A 17,390-nucleotide genomic window follows, 5' to 3' on the forward strand; every position below is an offset into this window, starting at 1 on the left:
CTGCCCTTGGATTCTCAGGGGGGCAAGCTCAAGGCAGATGCGGAGAGGGAGTTTGGGACCCACTGAGTTTAGCTTGTTGCCCTTAGAAAACAAGGCAGCTATGCACAGAGAGGACAAGTGGCTTGCTAAGGTCACTGTAGGTCAGTAGCAGAGGTCTGGGAGGCCCACGTTCATGATGCTAGACATCTATGTTCAATAGACAGACACTTGGGTCAAGAGTCCCACATGCTGGGGGCACAGGGACCCATGCGACCTTCCTGCCTCTTCCCTAAGTGTCATCTGTTCTCTCAGGCCCAAGGACACTGCATGCTGCAGAAGGGCCCCTGGTGGCGGCAAGCACCCGGCAGTCAGAGAATGCAGATGGGGCAGGGCCTGCAGCCTATATGTGAAGAGAGATGACCAGAGACCCCTGGCTTGTCTCAGAGGACAAGGGGCCACAGCGGTAGGGAGAATGGGTGACAATCACAGTAGCTTGCAAGGCTGGGGCAGGGGCAGGGGTGGCCACAGTCAGTCTGAGGCAGTGCGGTCTTCTTAAGAGTAGAGCAGAAGTATTTCCACTTCCTTCCTTGCTGGTGTCCCTCCCAGCCCCGTAACCTTGACCGCCATGTGTGTGCCAGGCTTATCACCAATGGCATTTCCTTTATTGCTCAGGACAAACCTTCCAAATTGATTTGTGAGCAAAGAAACGCAGACTCAGTTGATAGCACACAGTGGCCGAGCTTCAGAGTTTGGGATTCTGCGCGGTCCCTGAACAGAAGCAGGGATCTTGGGGGTTGGCACGAGGGTCTCCCTGTCCCCAGGATTGGCTCAGTCCTGGGGAGGAGGGCCCTGGTCAGGGAGAACCCAAGGGCCAGGTGGGGGAGTCCCCACAGTCTTACTCACTCTCCTCACTGCTGCTGGCTTCCTGGGATCAGGCTGGGACAGGTTAATCCCTGGGACAGCTTGGTAGCCTCTCCCTGGGAATGGCGATCCTGTGTTGATGGAAGCCCCGGCACGCCTGGCTTTCCAGGGACTTGTAATAGGCCTCAGACCCTTTAAAGAGCTGCGCTGATGGCCCTGGCTGGGTACACTGCCACCCACACCATGGACGCCGTGCTGGTGCTGCTCCTGGGCTTGCAGGCCTTGGCTGGACATGGTCAGCCTAGGGCTTAGGCAGGAGATCTGGGGGATATCGGTGCTGTCTTCATGGAGACAGCCAGCACTGTTGATCCCATCTCAATGCTTTTCTTCTACATCCAACAGCGCAGCTGACCTCAGTGGGGAATTTGGATGTCGTGTCTGGAGACCTGCCCTCAATCTCTGCCAGTTTCCCCTCTGTCTCTGGGAGTCTCCCTTCTGCCTCCGGGAGTCTCCCCTCCGCCTCTGGGGGTCTACCTTCTGTCTCTGCAGATCTCCCCTCCATCTCTGGGAGTCTTCCTTCCGCCTCCGGGGATCTTCCCTCTGTCTCTGGGGGTCTCCCTTCTGTCTCCGGGGATCTTCCCTCTGTTTCTGGGGGTCTCCCCTCTGTCTCCGGGGGTCTCCCCTCTGTCTCTGGGGGTCTCCCTTCTGTCTCTGGGAGTCTCTCTTCTGCCTCTGGGGATCTTCCCTCTGTCTCTGGGGGTGTTCCCTCTGTCTCTGGGGGTCTCCCCTCTGTCTCCGGGGATCTTCCTTCTCTCTCTGGGGGTCTCCCCTCCGTCTCCGGGGGTCTCCCCTCTGTCTCTGGGGGTCTTCCCTCTGTCTCCGGCAGTCTTCCTTCTCTCTCTGGGGGTCTCCCCTCTGTCTCTGGGGGTCTCCCCTCTGTCTCTGGGGGTCTCCCGTCCGTCTCTGGGGGTCTCCCCTCTGTCTCCGGGGGTGTCCCCTCTGTCTCTGGGGGTCTCCCCTCTGTCTCCGGGGGTCTCCCGTCTGTCTCTGGGGGTCTCCCCTCTGTCTCCGGGGGTCTCCCCTCTGTCTCCGGCAGTCTTCCTTCTCTCTCTGGGGACCTTCCATCTGCCTCTACAGGTCTCCCCTCCATCTCTGGGGGTCTTCCCTCTGTCTCTGGGGGTGTCCCCTCTGTCTCCGGGGGTCTCCCGTCTGTCTCTGGGGACCTTCCATCTGCCTCCACAGGTCGCCCGTCTGTCTCCGGGGGTCTCCCGTCTGTCTCTGGGGGTCTCCCCTCTGTCTCCGGGGGTGTCCCCTCTGTCTCCGGCAGTCTTCCTTCTCTCTCTGGGGACCTTCCATCTGCCTCCACAGGTCTTCCCTCCGTCTCTGGGGGTCTTCCCTCTGTCTCCGGGGGTCTCCCCTCTGTCTCTGGAGACCTTCCATCTGCCTCCACAGGTCTCCCCTCCGTCTCTGGGGGTCTCCCCTCTGTCTCTGGGGGTCTCCCCTCTGTCTCTGGGGGTCTCCCCTCTGTCTCTGGGGACCTTCCATCTGCCTCCACAGGTCTCCCCTCCGTCTCTGGGGGTCTTCCCTCTGTCTCCGGGGGTCTCCCCTCTGTCTCTGGGGGTCTCCCCTCCGTCTCTGGGGGTCTCCCCTCTGTCTCTGGGGACCTTCCATCTGCCTCTACAAGCCTCCCCTCTGTCTCTGGGATTTTCCCCTCTGTCTCTGGGGGTCTCCCCTCCGTCTCTGGAAGCTTTTCAACAGCTGCTCCACCCTCCGGGACTTACCCCAGCAGTCCCAGGCCTGGAGCTCCTGGAGCAGTGTCTCCAGCACCAGGTGAGATTCCTGTGACCCCATCCGTTGCCAGGGAGTGCTGGAACTGCCTGTGCCAAGAGCCCAGCAGTGTCCCCAGCGTCACTGGAGGCAGGGCCCTTGTCTGAGGCTCCCCAGGGGTCCTTCAGTTGATGAACTTTTTTCTTGTGCTTTGTACCTTTCATACTTGCCTGACACTTAAAATTTTTTTTTTGTTTTATCTACTCTGAGATCATGACAATATGCCCTTCCATCCTTCCAGAAACTTCACCATTTAACTTTTGCACTGAAACATGTGACTTGTCTGAATTTCCGTGCATGCAGGGAGGCAGTGGTCCAAGTTTACTTTCTGTGTCAGAGATATCCTGTTAGCCTAGACCTCTCATTGCGAAGACCTCTCCATTTCCTGTCCATTGACTTGTGAGATTGCCTTGGGTGGAAGTGGTGACCGCACCTGTGTGGGTCCCTCTGGGCTTTACTCTGCTCTTTGAAGTGTTTGGTCTCCCTTGGGTTCCAGGTGCTGAGTGACCCTGCAAGTCCTGCTCTATCGTTCCTTCAGACTGTCTTGGCTGTGTTCAGTTCTTTGATTTTCAGAGGATCAATCCATTGCTTTCTGCTAAGAAGCTACCCTGGTCAGGTTTTTGCTTGGTCTTGTGCTAGCGGTGGTTCCTTCTTGGCTCTGGTGTGGGTCACTCCCAGCCCTTGCCGCTTTGCCCTCTCAGGATGGGTCTCTCCCACCACAGCCCCTGGGAGTGTTCCAACAGTGCTTGTGACATCTGCATCCAATGTGGCTGCATCAGGGCATTTCACTGCTGTGGCCACCACGTCCCCCAGGCTTAGCCCTGTGCCAGGTAAGAAGCTCTTTCATGGCTGTGAGAGCCAGGTAGGGAAATCCCACCATTATGGGGCTGTTCTATCCCTTCCAGAGCATACCCTGCCCCATGCCACTCACTTTTAGGGTGAGGAACCAGGGAAAACTGCTAAAGGAAACTGGGCAGCAAGCTCTGGTTTGCTGCTAGGGACCAACACTAGGGATGATGTTGGGGAGAGGGACTGGGATGGGGGACCCTCACTGTGCAGAGGCATCACAGAAGTAGACAGACATGCAACAGAGCCTGCCATATGGGGGAAGGCTCAGAAAGGACAGCAGCCATGTGCCCAGGAGTTGGAGAAGAGGCAAGTGGACCACCCGTTCCCAGATGACAGAAGACACGTAGAGAGACAGGGACTCAGAGACACATGGACATCAGAGTTGCAGACAGACACGGTCCAGGGCATGGGGGCCATGGAAGGAATGGGGTCTCACTGCTCTGGTAGCCATCTCTCCCTTTGCTCCTCAGACCTGAAGCCCCAGAAGAGCTCCATTCCAGATTGGGCCATCGTGCTAATCACCCTCACGCTGGTGGCTGCAATTGTTGGCCTGATGTACGGGGTCAAGATGGTGAGTGAAGCTGTCATCTTGTGGGGCTGGCACCTGGGCCTGGAGGGAGAGTCAGGCTGGGAGGTGTGGCATGGCCTGCTATGTTGAGTGACAGGGTACTTGAGGGGAAGGAGCATTTGTGACAGCTGAGAGAAACATGCCTGGCAGGGGTGGTGGCTGAGGCTTCTGAGAAAGAGACTGGGTGGAAGATGGCATAGAGCAGCCCCTGGAGGCCCCGGGTGAGCTTGGGCAATGCTGGGTCAGGACTTTTTATCTCAGCCCTTCCGTGGTAACTGTATGGCCTGGTACAAGTTAGTTAGCTCTCTGTGCTTCAGAATCTTCAGTAACAAGGCTAACTAAAACTCACAGGGTGTGTGCCAGTGCAGCACGGCTCACTGCAGCTGGGTGATACACTCCAGGGTGATGTTATGGCTCTCCAGGTTGCTGAATGCTGGATTAAATGAGCATGATGGCATCTGTCCCAGCGGGCTGGTGGGAAGCTCCCATGGCTCCCATGTGCCCATGGGTGTTCAAGGTGCAGGCTCCCTCATGGCCATTGCCTCTGTCCAGGGAAAAGCACTGGGAACTTGGTTTGTTGGGGCGGGAGCAGTGGTTTGCAGTGTCTGTGTAAAAAGCAAAAACAAACCAACATAGACTTTCCTGTGCTCATCTGAAGACAGCCGAGCATTGCAAGGGGCGGCATTGATGGCAGTGGGCCGTGGGTGCTTCCCAAGGGGCACTAGGAGGACGGCAGCAGCACATGCCTGTGCCTGTGGTAGTGGTAACCAGCAGGATGCTGGTCTGAGGCTGAACACATGTGCAAGTGGAACTCCTTGCTGTGTGAGGCCGTGGTGGCCTCTGAGAGGGTGTGTGGTTCTGGAAACGTCTTGGTGAGGTGGCCCATCTGGCAACTGTGCTCAGGAACCGTCCTTCCTGACCCCCAGCTCTAGTCTTTGGCTGGGGCTGACACAAGGGACTCCACTGTGTGCTCATGACTTGCAGGTGCCTATCACCGTGGCAGGGATGTGGGCTGGGCATCAGCATCACAGGCTTCTTCAGCTAACCTCTCCCCAATCCCTCTCATCCCACAGGCCTGCCAGCTCCGGAGGGAGATGCATGTGGGTTGCGGCTGTGGCTCTGTGACCCCTTATAGCTGTCACCTGGAGGCCGGTGGCCAGCGCCACTTTGTCAAGTGAAGGGGCGGGACCAGGAAGGCCACACCCCACCCCTTTGGTCTTCTGCAGATTAATCCCCAGGCCCTTCTGTCCCATTTGCCCCGGCTGAGGCCATTTCCCAAGAGTAGATTTCTGGGGTCTCTGCCTCTACCTCATCCTGGTGTCCCCCTGTCCGGCTCAGAGGGAGGCTGAGGTTCTGGCCCCTGTCCCGCCCCAGCCCTGCAGCCTGCAGCAATCATTTTGCTCCCTGAGACTGTGGTTCTTCATCCACAAAGGAAGGACTAGGGTCAGGTGGGCACCAGGGGCCTTCCCAGCCTCACAGAGTCTGGGTTGGACCAAGAGCAACATTGACTTCTTCCCATTCCCACCCCGTGTCCAGCTGCCGGAGATGTTCCTGAGCTGAGGCCACTCAGGGCCCAGGAGCAAGATGGGGGTTTCCCCTTCATGCTCCTTCTATAGGGAATCTCACTGGGCCCCCTGATTTTATCCCTCCAGGAAAGATGCGGGATCTGCTCTGGGCCACAAATGCTGCTAAATAAACTAATGCCCTCCCCTGCCACTGTGCTTCCAGCTGCTGTGTTTGCTGTCACTTGCCAAGTGTGTGGCCTGGGACACGTCGCTTCCCTATCCTGAGACTCACTTGTGTTTAGTGGAGAGGGGAGGAGGGCCTTGCCAGCCTCAGGCTGGGCCTCACCAGGGAGGTGCTCAGCACGTTCAAGCCTTGGTATCAGTGGGGCTGCCTCCCTCAGCCTCCTGCCCCAATGCAGTAAGACTTTCAGAGGTCCACTTGGGTCTCTCCTTGCCCCCAGGTCCACCTGCCCTGGATGTCTGGGCCCTCTGGGTAGAACGGTAGCTACAAAAGGAGGGAGTGGGACAGCCATTCACAAACACTGAGTCAGCTTATTGCATGGACAGGCATTTGGTGCAGTGACTAAGACCCTGGTTGGGTTGTGCATATCCTGTCTCAGAGGGCCTGGGCTCTAGTCCCAGCTGTGCTCCTGAGTCCAACCACTAGTTTAATGTGCTCCTGGGGAGGCAGCAGATGATGTCTCAACTACTTGGGTCCCTGCCACCCACATGGGAGAGCCACATTGAATTCTGGGGTCCTGGCCTGACTTGGTGCAGTTTAGACTACGGCTGGTATCAGTGGAGTGAGCCAGTGAATGGAAATGCTCTTTCTTCTCAACATATCCATCAATAAAGACAATGGAAATCATTTTTTCAAAAAAGGCTTTCCAAAGTGGAGACTTGCAAGTGTGGCATGACTGGCATGCTGGGCTGGGTCATTGCCAAGGAGGCTATTCTGGGGGTTAGCAGCACCTCTAACCTTTACCCACTGAATGCCAGGAGCATGCCTCCCCTTCCCTGCCTGAAAGCCTAGTAGCAAGAAGATCCTCAGAAATGGCCCCATTTCTCCTGGATCTCTGTCTTGGAGGTCTAGGTCCCTAGGCACAGGGAGGGCTGGGGAGCAGGTGGAAAGCCCAGATGGAGTCACAGGGGAAGGTCTGCTTCGGCCTCAGCCTCTCCACCCTGCATCATGCACGGCCCAGGAAGCCCAGTTCTGAGGAGTCAGGTTTTGGTCGGTCTGCACGGAGCCTCATTAATCTCCCATCAATTGTACTAATGAACACTTGGCCTCCTGTTCTCTTCCCACCCATTCCAGCCCTGCCTAGGGCTTAGGCACGAGTCATGCCAGGCGAGGAGAGAGAGCCACGGTTTTAGTCCTCTCAGCCTCTCCTGCACCCCAGCTGGCCCCGGGGCCCGGCCTCCTATTCTCCAGGCCTCAGCCTCTCTACTTGTTCTGCTGCACCACTTCGCTAAGCTAGCCTGCCCTCTGTATGATGTAGGGCAGGAGGCACCTGTGAGGGCTGTGGGTGAGGCACCAGCCCGGGTGCAGGGGGATGCTGGGGTGCCAGAAGCAAAGCCTGACCCTGGAGTGCTCCCACTGGGGAGACCTGGAGCAACTGAATGAGCCCATGGCGGAACAGGTGGGATCTCTTAGAGATCCTAGAGTGCATGCACCTCTCTCCTAGCCCTAAACACTAGGGACGCAGGGACTGCTACAACACTAGGGAGACCACCCTAGAGCTGATGCTTGCTTTAGGCTGGGCATGAGGTGGGTGGGAAGCAGAGGGGGTCTCATCTCCAAGAGCAGGTCTGTGGAGGAGCAGGTGGGGGTTTTGAGGCAAAGAGCTGCTCATCAGGCTTGGGTGGGTAGGGCAAAAGGGGCAGAAGACCCAGAATGCTGAGTAACTACCGCACTTGGGCCTCAGCGCCCCTGGTTGGCCTGAGCTCTTTGTGAAGTGTGTGGTGGCGGTCCCCACACTCTGGATTGGTCTCCCATTCTTGACCGTGCCCTCGCCGTCCCCACAGCTTGCTGTGCCATGTGTGGGCATCCTGAAGCACCTGCCTGTGCAGCAGTGGCTGTGTAAAGGCTTCTCCCTTCTCTGATCTTTCACCTGATCCCTGCGGACAGCTCCACCCAGGGCAGCAAGAGTGGCCCGTGTGTGAGTAAGGGGTGTGGAGAGCCCAGCTGACGCGTGAGGCCCATGGAGGGCTGCGATCGGGGAGCCCTGGGATGGGCTTGGAATGTGAACTTTCACCCAGAACGCCCCCTTCCCTCTGCCCCCGCCTGGCCTACCCCAGTCTGATCTTGGTCCTTCTAGAACTTACCAACTACTGCCTTCCTGCCCAGAGTCATCCCTGCCCAACCCTTCCATTTGCCGGGGCTGGGTCGGGAGTCCTCCCTCCTAGTTCTCTCTCCCTGTCGCTGGATCCCACCCCTTACGTAAGCTCTATGACACAGCGAGCCTGCGGTATCCTCTTATCAGGGCACCCCCGTGGGGTGGGGCCACTTCATTTGTTTAAGGCTTACTCTCCAGGGGCCCCAACCCCCATGACGTCAAACTAGCTCCATATAAGATGAGGGGTCCCCGGCCCATGGTTCTGAGCAGTCACCCAGCTCTGACATGGCCCAACCACTGGCCTGCAGACCCCGCTGTGTCGTTGGCTTCCAGTGCTATCTTCTGCTCCTGCTAGCTTCTTTGGAGGCAGGTAAGATGCTTGCGGGGCAAAGGGGATGCCATTGCTCAGGGGAGGGGTGGTGTAGAACTCAGAAGGGGCTTGAATTTCAGTACCTGTGGCTGGGATGGCCAATCCCTGAGATGGGGTGAAGGGGAGCAGGCATGGGGCTGCAGGGGCCAGGGTGCACGCTGCTCTGATTTGCCAGCCAGAGGGGATGTAAGAGACCAAATCCACCCTGTACTCCCTGCTGCTTAGGTCAAGGCTTTTAGGGCCACACCCACCCAAGGGGGCTTCCTGGAGTTTGTATCAAGACTCTGTATGGGCTGGCAGCTCTGGTGGGCTGGGTGCAACAAGTGTGTTGCCATGTCCCCCAAGGTGTGGAATGACACTCCTACCTTATAACTGAGAAGAGGGAGACCCAGGAAAGTAGCGGGGGGTGGGGGGGCTTCTCAAGATATATAGGTGGGGTGTAGTGGGGTAAGTAGGTGAAGCACCCCCTGCCACCTGCTGACCCGAGGGTGGGCATGGGTGAGTTTCTTGGGGTGTGATGGGGAGACCCCATCACCTGCCACCTGCTGCCCAAAGGTGGGTGTGGAGAGCTTCTCTCCTGGGAGCTCGGTCTGTGCAGATCTGGGTTCTGGTCCTAACTCTGGCCCCTCTGCATCTCCACTGCTTGTTGAGTTGGGGAGGATGCTGCCAGGCCAATCTGGAGAGCTGGTGCTCTCTGGGTACTGGCTGAGCATCGGATGGTGCTCTGGGCATCCCCACCCCCATGTTCCCAGCTCAATTTTATCCTCATGCAGCTCATTTCCCAGCCAGAAAACACCCCAGGGCTTTGGTGAGAAAATGAAGATTGATGAGTAAAGCCAACTCCACAAAGTGAGAAAAAATTGCTAGGTTAGTTCACAGTGATTGGACCCAGGAGCAGAGATGTGGAGTACAGGGCCAGTGTGTGGAGGGGCTGGCTGGCAGTGTTGGGGACAGTCTTCATAAGGGTGACATACAGTGGTGGGCTCTGACTGAGGTGGGATACGGTCACTTGCGGTAATCATGTGGATGGCCAGGGCTGGGGAAGCTGTATTGGATATGGCACTTTGCTCCTCCCTTGAGCACAGGATCATGATGCCATCAGAGGGGAATGGGCAGGGGGCTGGAACCACAGGGCTGGAGAACGTTTAAGCCATCTGTGATCTGTCTTCACCATGAATTCTGTCTGCGCCTGGATCACTGCTGGCTCGCTCCCTCTGCACTAGGGCCTGGGGACCGAACACCAGAGCTGCCCTCTTGCTTTTCCCTCTGGTTCCACTGTGCATACATCTTCCGTAGCGAGGAGCCGCCAGCAGAGGGCGGAAGAGACCAGGTCCTGAATCGCTACACGAGTCCACAGGCAGAGGAGTTTGTTCAGAGCGGCGGGCAGAGGGAAGACAACATGGATGGGAAATGCAATGTGGCTGTGGCCTCACTGGAGCCAGGCTGGGGAGGACACAAGGAGAGGGTGGTATGAGGGGCAAGGGCAGCTGGGTGCTTGGATCCTGCAGAGGAGAGGGAGTGAAGAGAGCAGGGAGGACCGCAGTCTGGGGTGGGGTAGATGGGTGGACTGCGGCTGGGCGTACACTGTGTCCACAGAGAGTGAGGCCATCAGGGAGGGACAGGCATGATTGGCATGGAGGAAGTACTTCAGCTACAATTCTGAGGTATCTTCCATATCCCACGGATGTGGTCTGCCCCATCCTCACCTGTAGGAGCAGGCAGTCCCAGAACTGCAGGGGCAGAAGCAGTCAGCCTGATAGCACAGGTGCGGAGTCCATCTCAATCAGCTCCAAGAGAGACACAGGTGGGCCGGAGATGGCACTGAGGTGGGGTTCCTCAGAGAATCTTTTTTTTTTTTTTTAAGATTTATTTTATTTTTATTGGTAAGTCAGATATACAGAGAGGAGAAACAGAGAAAAATCTTCCGTCCGATGATTCACTCCCCAAGTGGCCGCAACGGCCGGTGCTATGCCGATCCGAAGCCAGGATCCAGGAACTTCTTCCACGTCTCCCACTCGGGTGTAGGGTCCCAAGGATTTGGGCTGTTTTCAACTGTTTTCCAAGGCCACAGCAGGGAGCTGGATGGGAAGCGGGGCTGCTGGGATTAGAACCAGAGTCCATATGGGAACCCGGCATGTTCAAGGTGAGGACTTTGGCTGCTAGGCCATGCCGCCGGGCCCATCCTCAGAGAATCTTAAAAGGACTTTCTACAATGAATGTTACTTAATTTCTATGATGAAAATAATGTGTGCTCCCTATAGTACGTGAAGTATGGAAGAAATAAATCCCTCTGAAAAATCTTTAGAATTTAGGCAACCATTTGCACCTGTTTTCCCTTAATTTTTTTTTTTCCTGTGCCTGAGTTTTAGGTCACATATTGAGCTCCTACTGAACACACTTTTTAGTGAACATTTACCTGCATTATTGTCAATGCAGTAAGCCACTTTGGGGGGGACTAGGACCCCAAGAAGCACCAACAATGTCTTTCTGGGTGAGGTGTGAGTGGCTGGGCTGATGTCTTCCTTTTCAAACAGGATCAGCTGGTGGGAAAGACAGTTCCTTCCAGGTCATTATTGTAGTAAGTGAAATGAATATCTCACGGTGAGAACCTCTCAGGAAAATGAAGTTGCTGCCCCAGGTAGAGAGGAGATGGCCCCTTCATTCTGGGAGTGCAGTTACTGCTCGGCTACATGATCATAGGAGCAAGGACTTGCCAGGGCTCCACCCCGGGCCTAACCGTCTATGGCCCCATGATGTTTCGATGCAGACATGGAAGTGTAAGACCTAGCTCTCTGCATCTAGTTGCCAACTGATCCTGATGATGACTGACAGCCCAGATGACTAAAGGCCTCCTTCCCACATCATAGATCTCAGGCCCTTAATTATCTAACATGGCAAAGTCATCCTTTCATGGTCCAGTCTTTAGAGGTTGTCAATATGTTTGTCTTAGCTTAATGAACAGTTGTTAGTGATACTTCTGAGGAGTTCCCATCTGCCTTAAAGTACAGATATATTTCTATATTTGTCTTATTTGAAAATTAGTTGCAGGGAGAGAGAGGTCTTCCATTCATTCACTCCCCAGATGGCTGTAATAGCCAGGGTTGAACAAGGTCAAGGTCCAGAGTCAGGAATTCTATCTGGGTCTCCTGTGTAGGTAACAGGGGCCCAAGTGCTTGGGTAATCTGTTGCTTTCCCAGATCATTAGCAGGGAGCTGGATCAGAAGTGAAGCAGCTGAGACTATAGTGAGTGCTCATATAAGATGCTGGCATCGCAGTTGGAGGCTTAGCTTGCTATGCCACAAGGCCAGCCTCTATAAGTTTTCTTTCATTCATCATCCAGTTCATATTTATGAAGGGCCTCCTATGGGCCACACACCATTCTATAGATAAACAAGATGAAAACTCCTGCCATGGTGGAAATAAAAGCGCACTTACAGTATACTACTAAGAAGTGGGTATTGATGAGACATTGCAGGAGAAGTGACCCAGAAAGGCACAGGGCTGCCTTACAGAGGTGAGGAGGCAGGGGGTGCAGGAGAGACCCCTGGGCTGTTCCAGACAGATGGGGAGACTTGGGCTCTGCCACTCCTGCAGCTGGGAGGGTGACAAGGCATAGCATGGGCCTGATTTGAAGTCTGCAGTTCATCCCGTGTTTTTATGTTCCACATTTCCTAACCCTCACCCTGAGCTGAGACAGGGAGCATCCTTCTTATCCAGGGTTGAAGGTGTTGGAGTGCTGAAGGGACCGGGGCAAGGCTGTGGCACTGGCGAGGCGTGGAGCCTGGGTTCCAGCTGCAGCTTTGTCCTCTGACTGTCCAGCCAGGCTGAGTTGCTGCTCTGAGCTGCTGCTGTTCCGTTGGCTGTGCAATCCCTTACCGTGTAGCCGAGCCTGGGGCTGCAGTACTGAACCTGGCTTTGCCCATGACCTGACCTTGCTCTCTGCTTCCCCTTCCCACCTGTAAAATGGAATGATCATGGTTTTGGCTTTGTGATTTCATGGGAAAAATTCAAAAACCAAATGATGTGAACATCATACAACAGGAGCTTCCCAAATATCAGTGTCCTTCTTTCCCAGAGAGCCAGAAACACCTCACAGGCTGTGCCCTGTGACCTTAATCGGTAAGGGCTGGGGCTCACAGTCTAGAACTTGCATTCAGACTCTGGCTCAACTTGCTGGGTGTTCTTGGGGAGATTGTGCAATGTCTCTGAGCCTTGACCCTCAAAGGGAAAGGCCGAGAATGATTTTCAGCCTCCAAGGAGAGTCAGAGTGAATGTATGTCCTCCTCATAGGCCCCGCCTTCTAATGAGTACACCCCAATGGTTGGCTGTGGCCCCTGCTGGGGGCAGCATTTCTTCTGTGAAATTCATGTTCTCCAGATGTGAAGCAGGGTTGATAGCTCCTGAGGGAGCTGATGTGGAAGGTGGGAGATTGATCATGGCAGAAGAGAGTCCAGCAAGACAATGTCTGGGGGTGCAAAGGCCTGGGTGCCTGGGTCTGGCCGATGGAGGCTGCCATTGCTGTGGCCTCCAAGGAATCGGAGACTGAAACTGGCCCAGCAGGAGGATGACAGGAAGCATCCCCTCCTCTCTTCCCTGATCTTGGTTCCCTGGAGTCACTTGGGTCTCAGTATCACCCTTCTCTTGTCTCGCCATGTTTGCTCATAGTCCCCTCTGTTACTTGTCAGCGAGGGGCTGGGTGGATTGTGGTTGCCCATGATTGGGAACAGGTGCAGGTTCTGGTTGTTGCCTTGAGCTAACAGCTGGGAAATCTCAGCTGTGTAAGGACACAGTCCCTGAGGGGATCTCCTCGTTCTTGCTCTCTGGACCACATACCAGAGACACCTCATCAAGTCCCATTGGATTGCTTCCTTGTAGAGTTAAGATTTGTGTCCGCTTGTCCCGACTCCCAGCTGGGACCTCCCACAATCTAGTCGCCTTGTTTGATGCTGTCAAGACTGCTAAGCCAAACATCTCTTCCCTTTAAGGGGGCCGCAATCATCTACCCCCTGCTGGCTTTGGGGTGTAAAGTAAAGGCTCCAGTGGCATGGGGGGACCCCAAGGTTGAGTCATTTCATGTCTTCCTTCGTCTGGATCATACTTCACCTCCAAAGTAAAATTACCTGCTCCTTGCTCTACTCTTCCTCTGCTCCTCTGCTTGTACTTACTCCTCTCACTCACTTGTGAACCATGTGGAAAGTTCTGCTGGAAATCTCACCTCATCTCTCACACTATTAGTTTTGGGACAGAGTTGGGGTAGGTAGATGAGGTTCTGATGATTCCTTTGACTCTCAGTTCATCCCCTGGGGAGAGGATCCCCTGTCATCAGCACATGGGCTCTGAAGGAGTGCAGGTGAAGCCAATGCAAGCCCATGCCTGTTCCCACAGCCTTGCCACATGATGGGCATGGCAGGAGAAGTGGAGGCTGAGGGGCACACAAAGAGTGGTGTCAAGTGAAAGTCATGGGCAAGAGTGATTTGCCCTGAGACAAAGCCAGGCTTCACTTGAGGGCATTGGAGAAGGTGCCGGAAGGACCTGGGATTAAGAGTTGAGGAGTAGAGGAGGGAAAGAACCGGCCCGAGGCAGCAGGTTTACAGAGGGCACAGCCTGAGCAAGGCATTTGGAGAAGCCTGCCTGGGGAGATAGATCCCTGGGGAACCATCCTGGAGATGGCGGCAGGCAGGGAAGAACTTGGGGGCGGTTTCTTATTTACTTTTCTACTTGTGCAGGTGCGGTTACACATCAAGAACTTCAGAGGACGGGTGAAGCCTCCACAGTGGATCCTTCGCTTCTGCTCACTTCAGGCCTTGTTTCCAGCACTTCTTCCTCCAACCAGTTGGTTCTGCCATCAGGGCAAAGGCCCACAGGGCTCCCTAGTTCTACAGAGACCACAAAACGCCGCTGCAACACCACTTCCAGTCCAGGTCACAAACCTACAGTCAGCTCCAAACTTACAGGCCAGGGAAGCTCTACAACTCGTCCTGAAGCTCCACCCACTTCCAAGCAAAGCCCCAATGATCAAGGTGGGAAACAAGCCATCCGGAGCAGCCGCTCTGCTGATAATGCTAACACAACAACAACAGGATCAACTGCTGGACATCCAACTTCAACCCCCAAGAGCAAAACAACATGTCTTAAGTCAACGACAAGCAGAACAACAGTGACAAAAGTCCCTACTACAAGTTTAAGACCTTCAGATAAGGGGAGCACGACTTTAGACAATGAAAGTGTCAGTTCTCACAAGGCCACAACTCCTTTCCATGACTTAAGCAGTACAGAGGTCCATGGAAGCACCACATTGTTCTCAGAGAAAACCACAGTGACCTCAAGGCCCTCAGGGGAGTCAGAAAGTACTAAGGATTATGGACATACAGACAAGTCCCCAGGGACCACACAACACATAAAGGAGACTTCATCAGTTGCTGAGAATGGAGCACCCTCAGCAACACCTACAGGGCAGGAAGAAAAGACCACATCAGCCCATGGGCTTACAGGTACCCAAGGAACATCTGTTGGGCATGACGAAGCAGCTACACCAGTCCACGGACTCACAGGTACCCAAGGAACACCTACAGGGCATGAAGAAAAGACAACAACAGCTCTTGAGGAGACCACAGATGCCCAAGGAACAGCTACAGGGCATGAAGAAAGAACAACATCATCCCATGGGATTACAGATGCCCAAGGAACACCTACAGGGCATGAAGAAAGGACAACATCAGCTCCTGAGGAGATCACAGGTACCCAAGGAACATCTACAGGGCATGAAGAAAGGACAACATCAGCCTATGGGCTCACAGGTACCCAAGGAACAGCTACAGGGCATGAAGAAAGGCCAACATCATCCCATGGGATTACAGATGCCCAAGGAACACCTACAGGGCATGAAGAAAGGACAACATCAGCTCCTGAGGAGATCACAGGTACCCAAGGAACATCTACAGGGCACGAAGAAAGGACAACATCAGCCTATGGGCTCACAGGTACCCAAGGAACACCTACAGGGCATGAAGAAAGAACAACATCATCCCATGGGATTACAGATGCCCAAGGAACATCTACAGGGCATGAAGAAAGGACAACATCAGCTCCTGAGGAGATCACAGGTACCCAAGGAACATCTACAGGGCATGAAGAAAGGACAACATCAGCCTATGGGCTCACAGGTACCCAAGAAACACCTACAGGGCATGAAGAAAGGACAACATCAGCCTATGGGCTCACAGGTACCCAAGAAACACCTACAGGGCATGAAGAAAGGACAACATCAGCCTATGGGCTCACAGGTACCCAAGAAACATCTACAGGGCATGAAGAAAGGACATCAGCTCCTGAGGGGATCACAGGTACCCAAGGAGCACCTACAGAGCATGAAGAAAGGACAACATCAGCCCACAGGGATATGACAGAAACCCTAACAAAGGCCACAGAAACCCTCCAAAAAACCACATTAACCACAGAGGAAACCACAAATGGCTCAGAGAAGTCTACAGCACACCCAAGCAATACCAAGGCAGACACAGAAACCACAACATCCCCAAGGAAGTCCACAGAAAGTCCTGACAAGACAGCAGCTGCCACAGAAACACCAAGACCTGTAGTTAGGACTACAAGGAACACATCCACGACAACATCCTGCTTAAACAGAACTGTGGTTACCCATCCAGCACTCAATAATTCTTTCCCCAGCGCCACATCTAGAACGGATCCCAGTTCCGGCACATCACAAGTTACAGGCCACACGATCCAGGATAAGGTCACACAGGGAGGTCTGCAGGCCACAGAAACGGAAGGGGAGGATCCATTTCCTGCCTGGGCCATAGTCATCGTGGTTCTGGTGGCTGTGATTCTTCTGCTCATGTTCCTTGGCCTGGTTTTCTTGGTAAGGGATAGGGGAGTCCCAGAGGAATGAAACAATGAGGCAGGATGAGGCTAGGGGTCTGCGTTAGGAGGAATGATGACTCCAAGAGATGGTGGGGGAGGAAATGGCAATGGAGGGGGCAGTGGTGGCAAAACTCAGGGGAAAAATAAGTAATGCACAGCAGGATGGGGAATGTTCTAATTGGTGAAAAGGCCATGTCTCAGATGAAAAGGGTGTGAGAGAGAAAGCTGAGGGGTGCGAAGAGAGGGGATATAAGGCTATAAGGATATACAGGACAGAAGTGGGTAGAGATGGGATCTGGGCCTTGTTGTGTTGGATCTGGGGCTGGAATGAAGATCAAGGCTCAGATGAGATCTTGAGAAAAAGGGAACCTGAAGGCTCAGGAATAATGGAATAAAGGGCCTCAGGAGGAGATAGTTGAGGGAAGCAAGTTGTGTAGCAGGTGCATCTCATTCTTCTCTTCTGACCACAGATCTGCTACTTGACTCGAACACGCCATGCACGGACCCAGGACGCTGAGGACAACGAGCCAGATGATGATGGGGGCCCCAACTCCTACCCAGTCTACCTGATGGAGCAGCAGACTCTGGGCGGGGGCCAGATCCCCTTCCCGCGATGATCTCTGAGAAGAATCCACCCCCAGAGCCTCCACACTCTGTCCCTCTCTTGAATGAGAAATGAGACTCAAAATGCTGATTTGCTGGACTCCGGGAAGGGTAGCCAACATTGGCACTCCATTTGCTGAGGTTCTTTGTTGAAACTGGCCGGGAGGTGAGATGATTAACAAGAAGAATATTAATTGGGAGGAAAGAGAAGAAAAGGATGACTCACACCAGTGGGTGTTCTCTTAGAAAGTGATGGCTGGAGACCCAAGAGGGGCTTGATGGACATGTGGGGTGAAGAGCAATCCAGGACACTGAGACTTGGGATGGGTGTGGCCCAGGGAGCCAAAAGGAAGGTGCTGCTCTTGCTGACTTGTGAGTGGGCCTCTGACTGATGTGGAAACAGGCTGTCTCTGAGCTTCCAAGGCTCTTGCCTCTCCATTTTTCTCCCTTTTTAGTGAAAACAAAAGGATCTAAAAAGAGGTTTTGTTTCCTTCTCTAGCCTCTCCATTCCCAGAAGCAAGGAAAATTTTAGAAAAAAATGCACTGCTCTCACACAGATGATTCCCCACTCTTCCTTCCCAAGCCCTTTGTCTTTCTAGATGTCTGCAGGA

At 54.4% G+C, this 17,390-nt stretch overlaps 1 protein-coding gene across 1 annotated transcript; it reads left to right on the plus strand.

The window, feature by feature from the left end:
• The first annotated feature begins 1,083 nt into the window (after nucleotides 1-1,083).
• On the plus strand, nucleotides 1,084-16,793 carry MUCL3 (mucin like 3). Its single transcript, XM_040997114.1, has 5 exons — nucleotides 1,084-1,135; nucleotides 3,987-4,087; nucleotides 7,615-7,669; nucleotides 15,639-16,174; nucleotides 16,647-16,793. Exons 1-5 carry the CDS (start codon nucleotides 1,084-1,086, stop codon nucleotides 16,791-16,793), a joined length of 891 nt encoding a protein of 296 aa, XP_040853048.1.
• Nucleotides 16,794-17,390: the final 597 nt, after the last annotated feature.

The sequence above is a fragment of the Ochotona curzoniae genome, unplaced genomic scaffold, assembly GCF_017591425.1.
Source record: "Ochotona curzoniae isolate NIBS_2020 unplaced genomic scaffold, NIBS_Ocur_1.0 contig_1221, whole genome shotgun sequence".
Taxonomy (NCBI): Eukaryota; Metazoa; Chordata; class Mammalia; order Lagomorpha; family Ochotonidae; genus Ochotona; species Ochotona curzoniae.

Coding starts and splice junctions, on each gene's coding strand:
- MUCL3 (XM_040997114.1), top strand. CDS start 1,084: ATGGACGCCGTGCTGGTGCTGCTCCTGGGCTTGCAGGCCTTGGCTGGA. Junction 1,136..3,986: donor GCAGGCCTTGGCTGGACATG/GTCAGCCTAGGG, acceptor TTTGCTCCTCAG/ACCTGAAGCCCCAGAAGAGC. Junction 4,088..7,614: donor TGATGTACGGGGTCAAGATG/GTGAGTGAAGCT, acceptor CCGTCCCCACAG/CTTGCTGTGCCATGTGTGGG.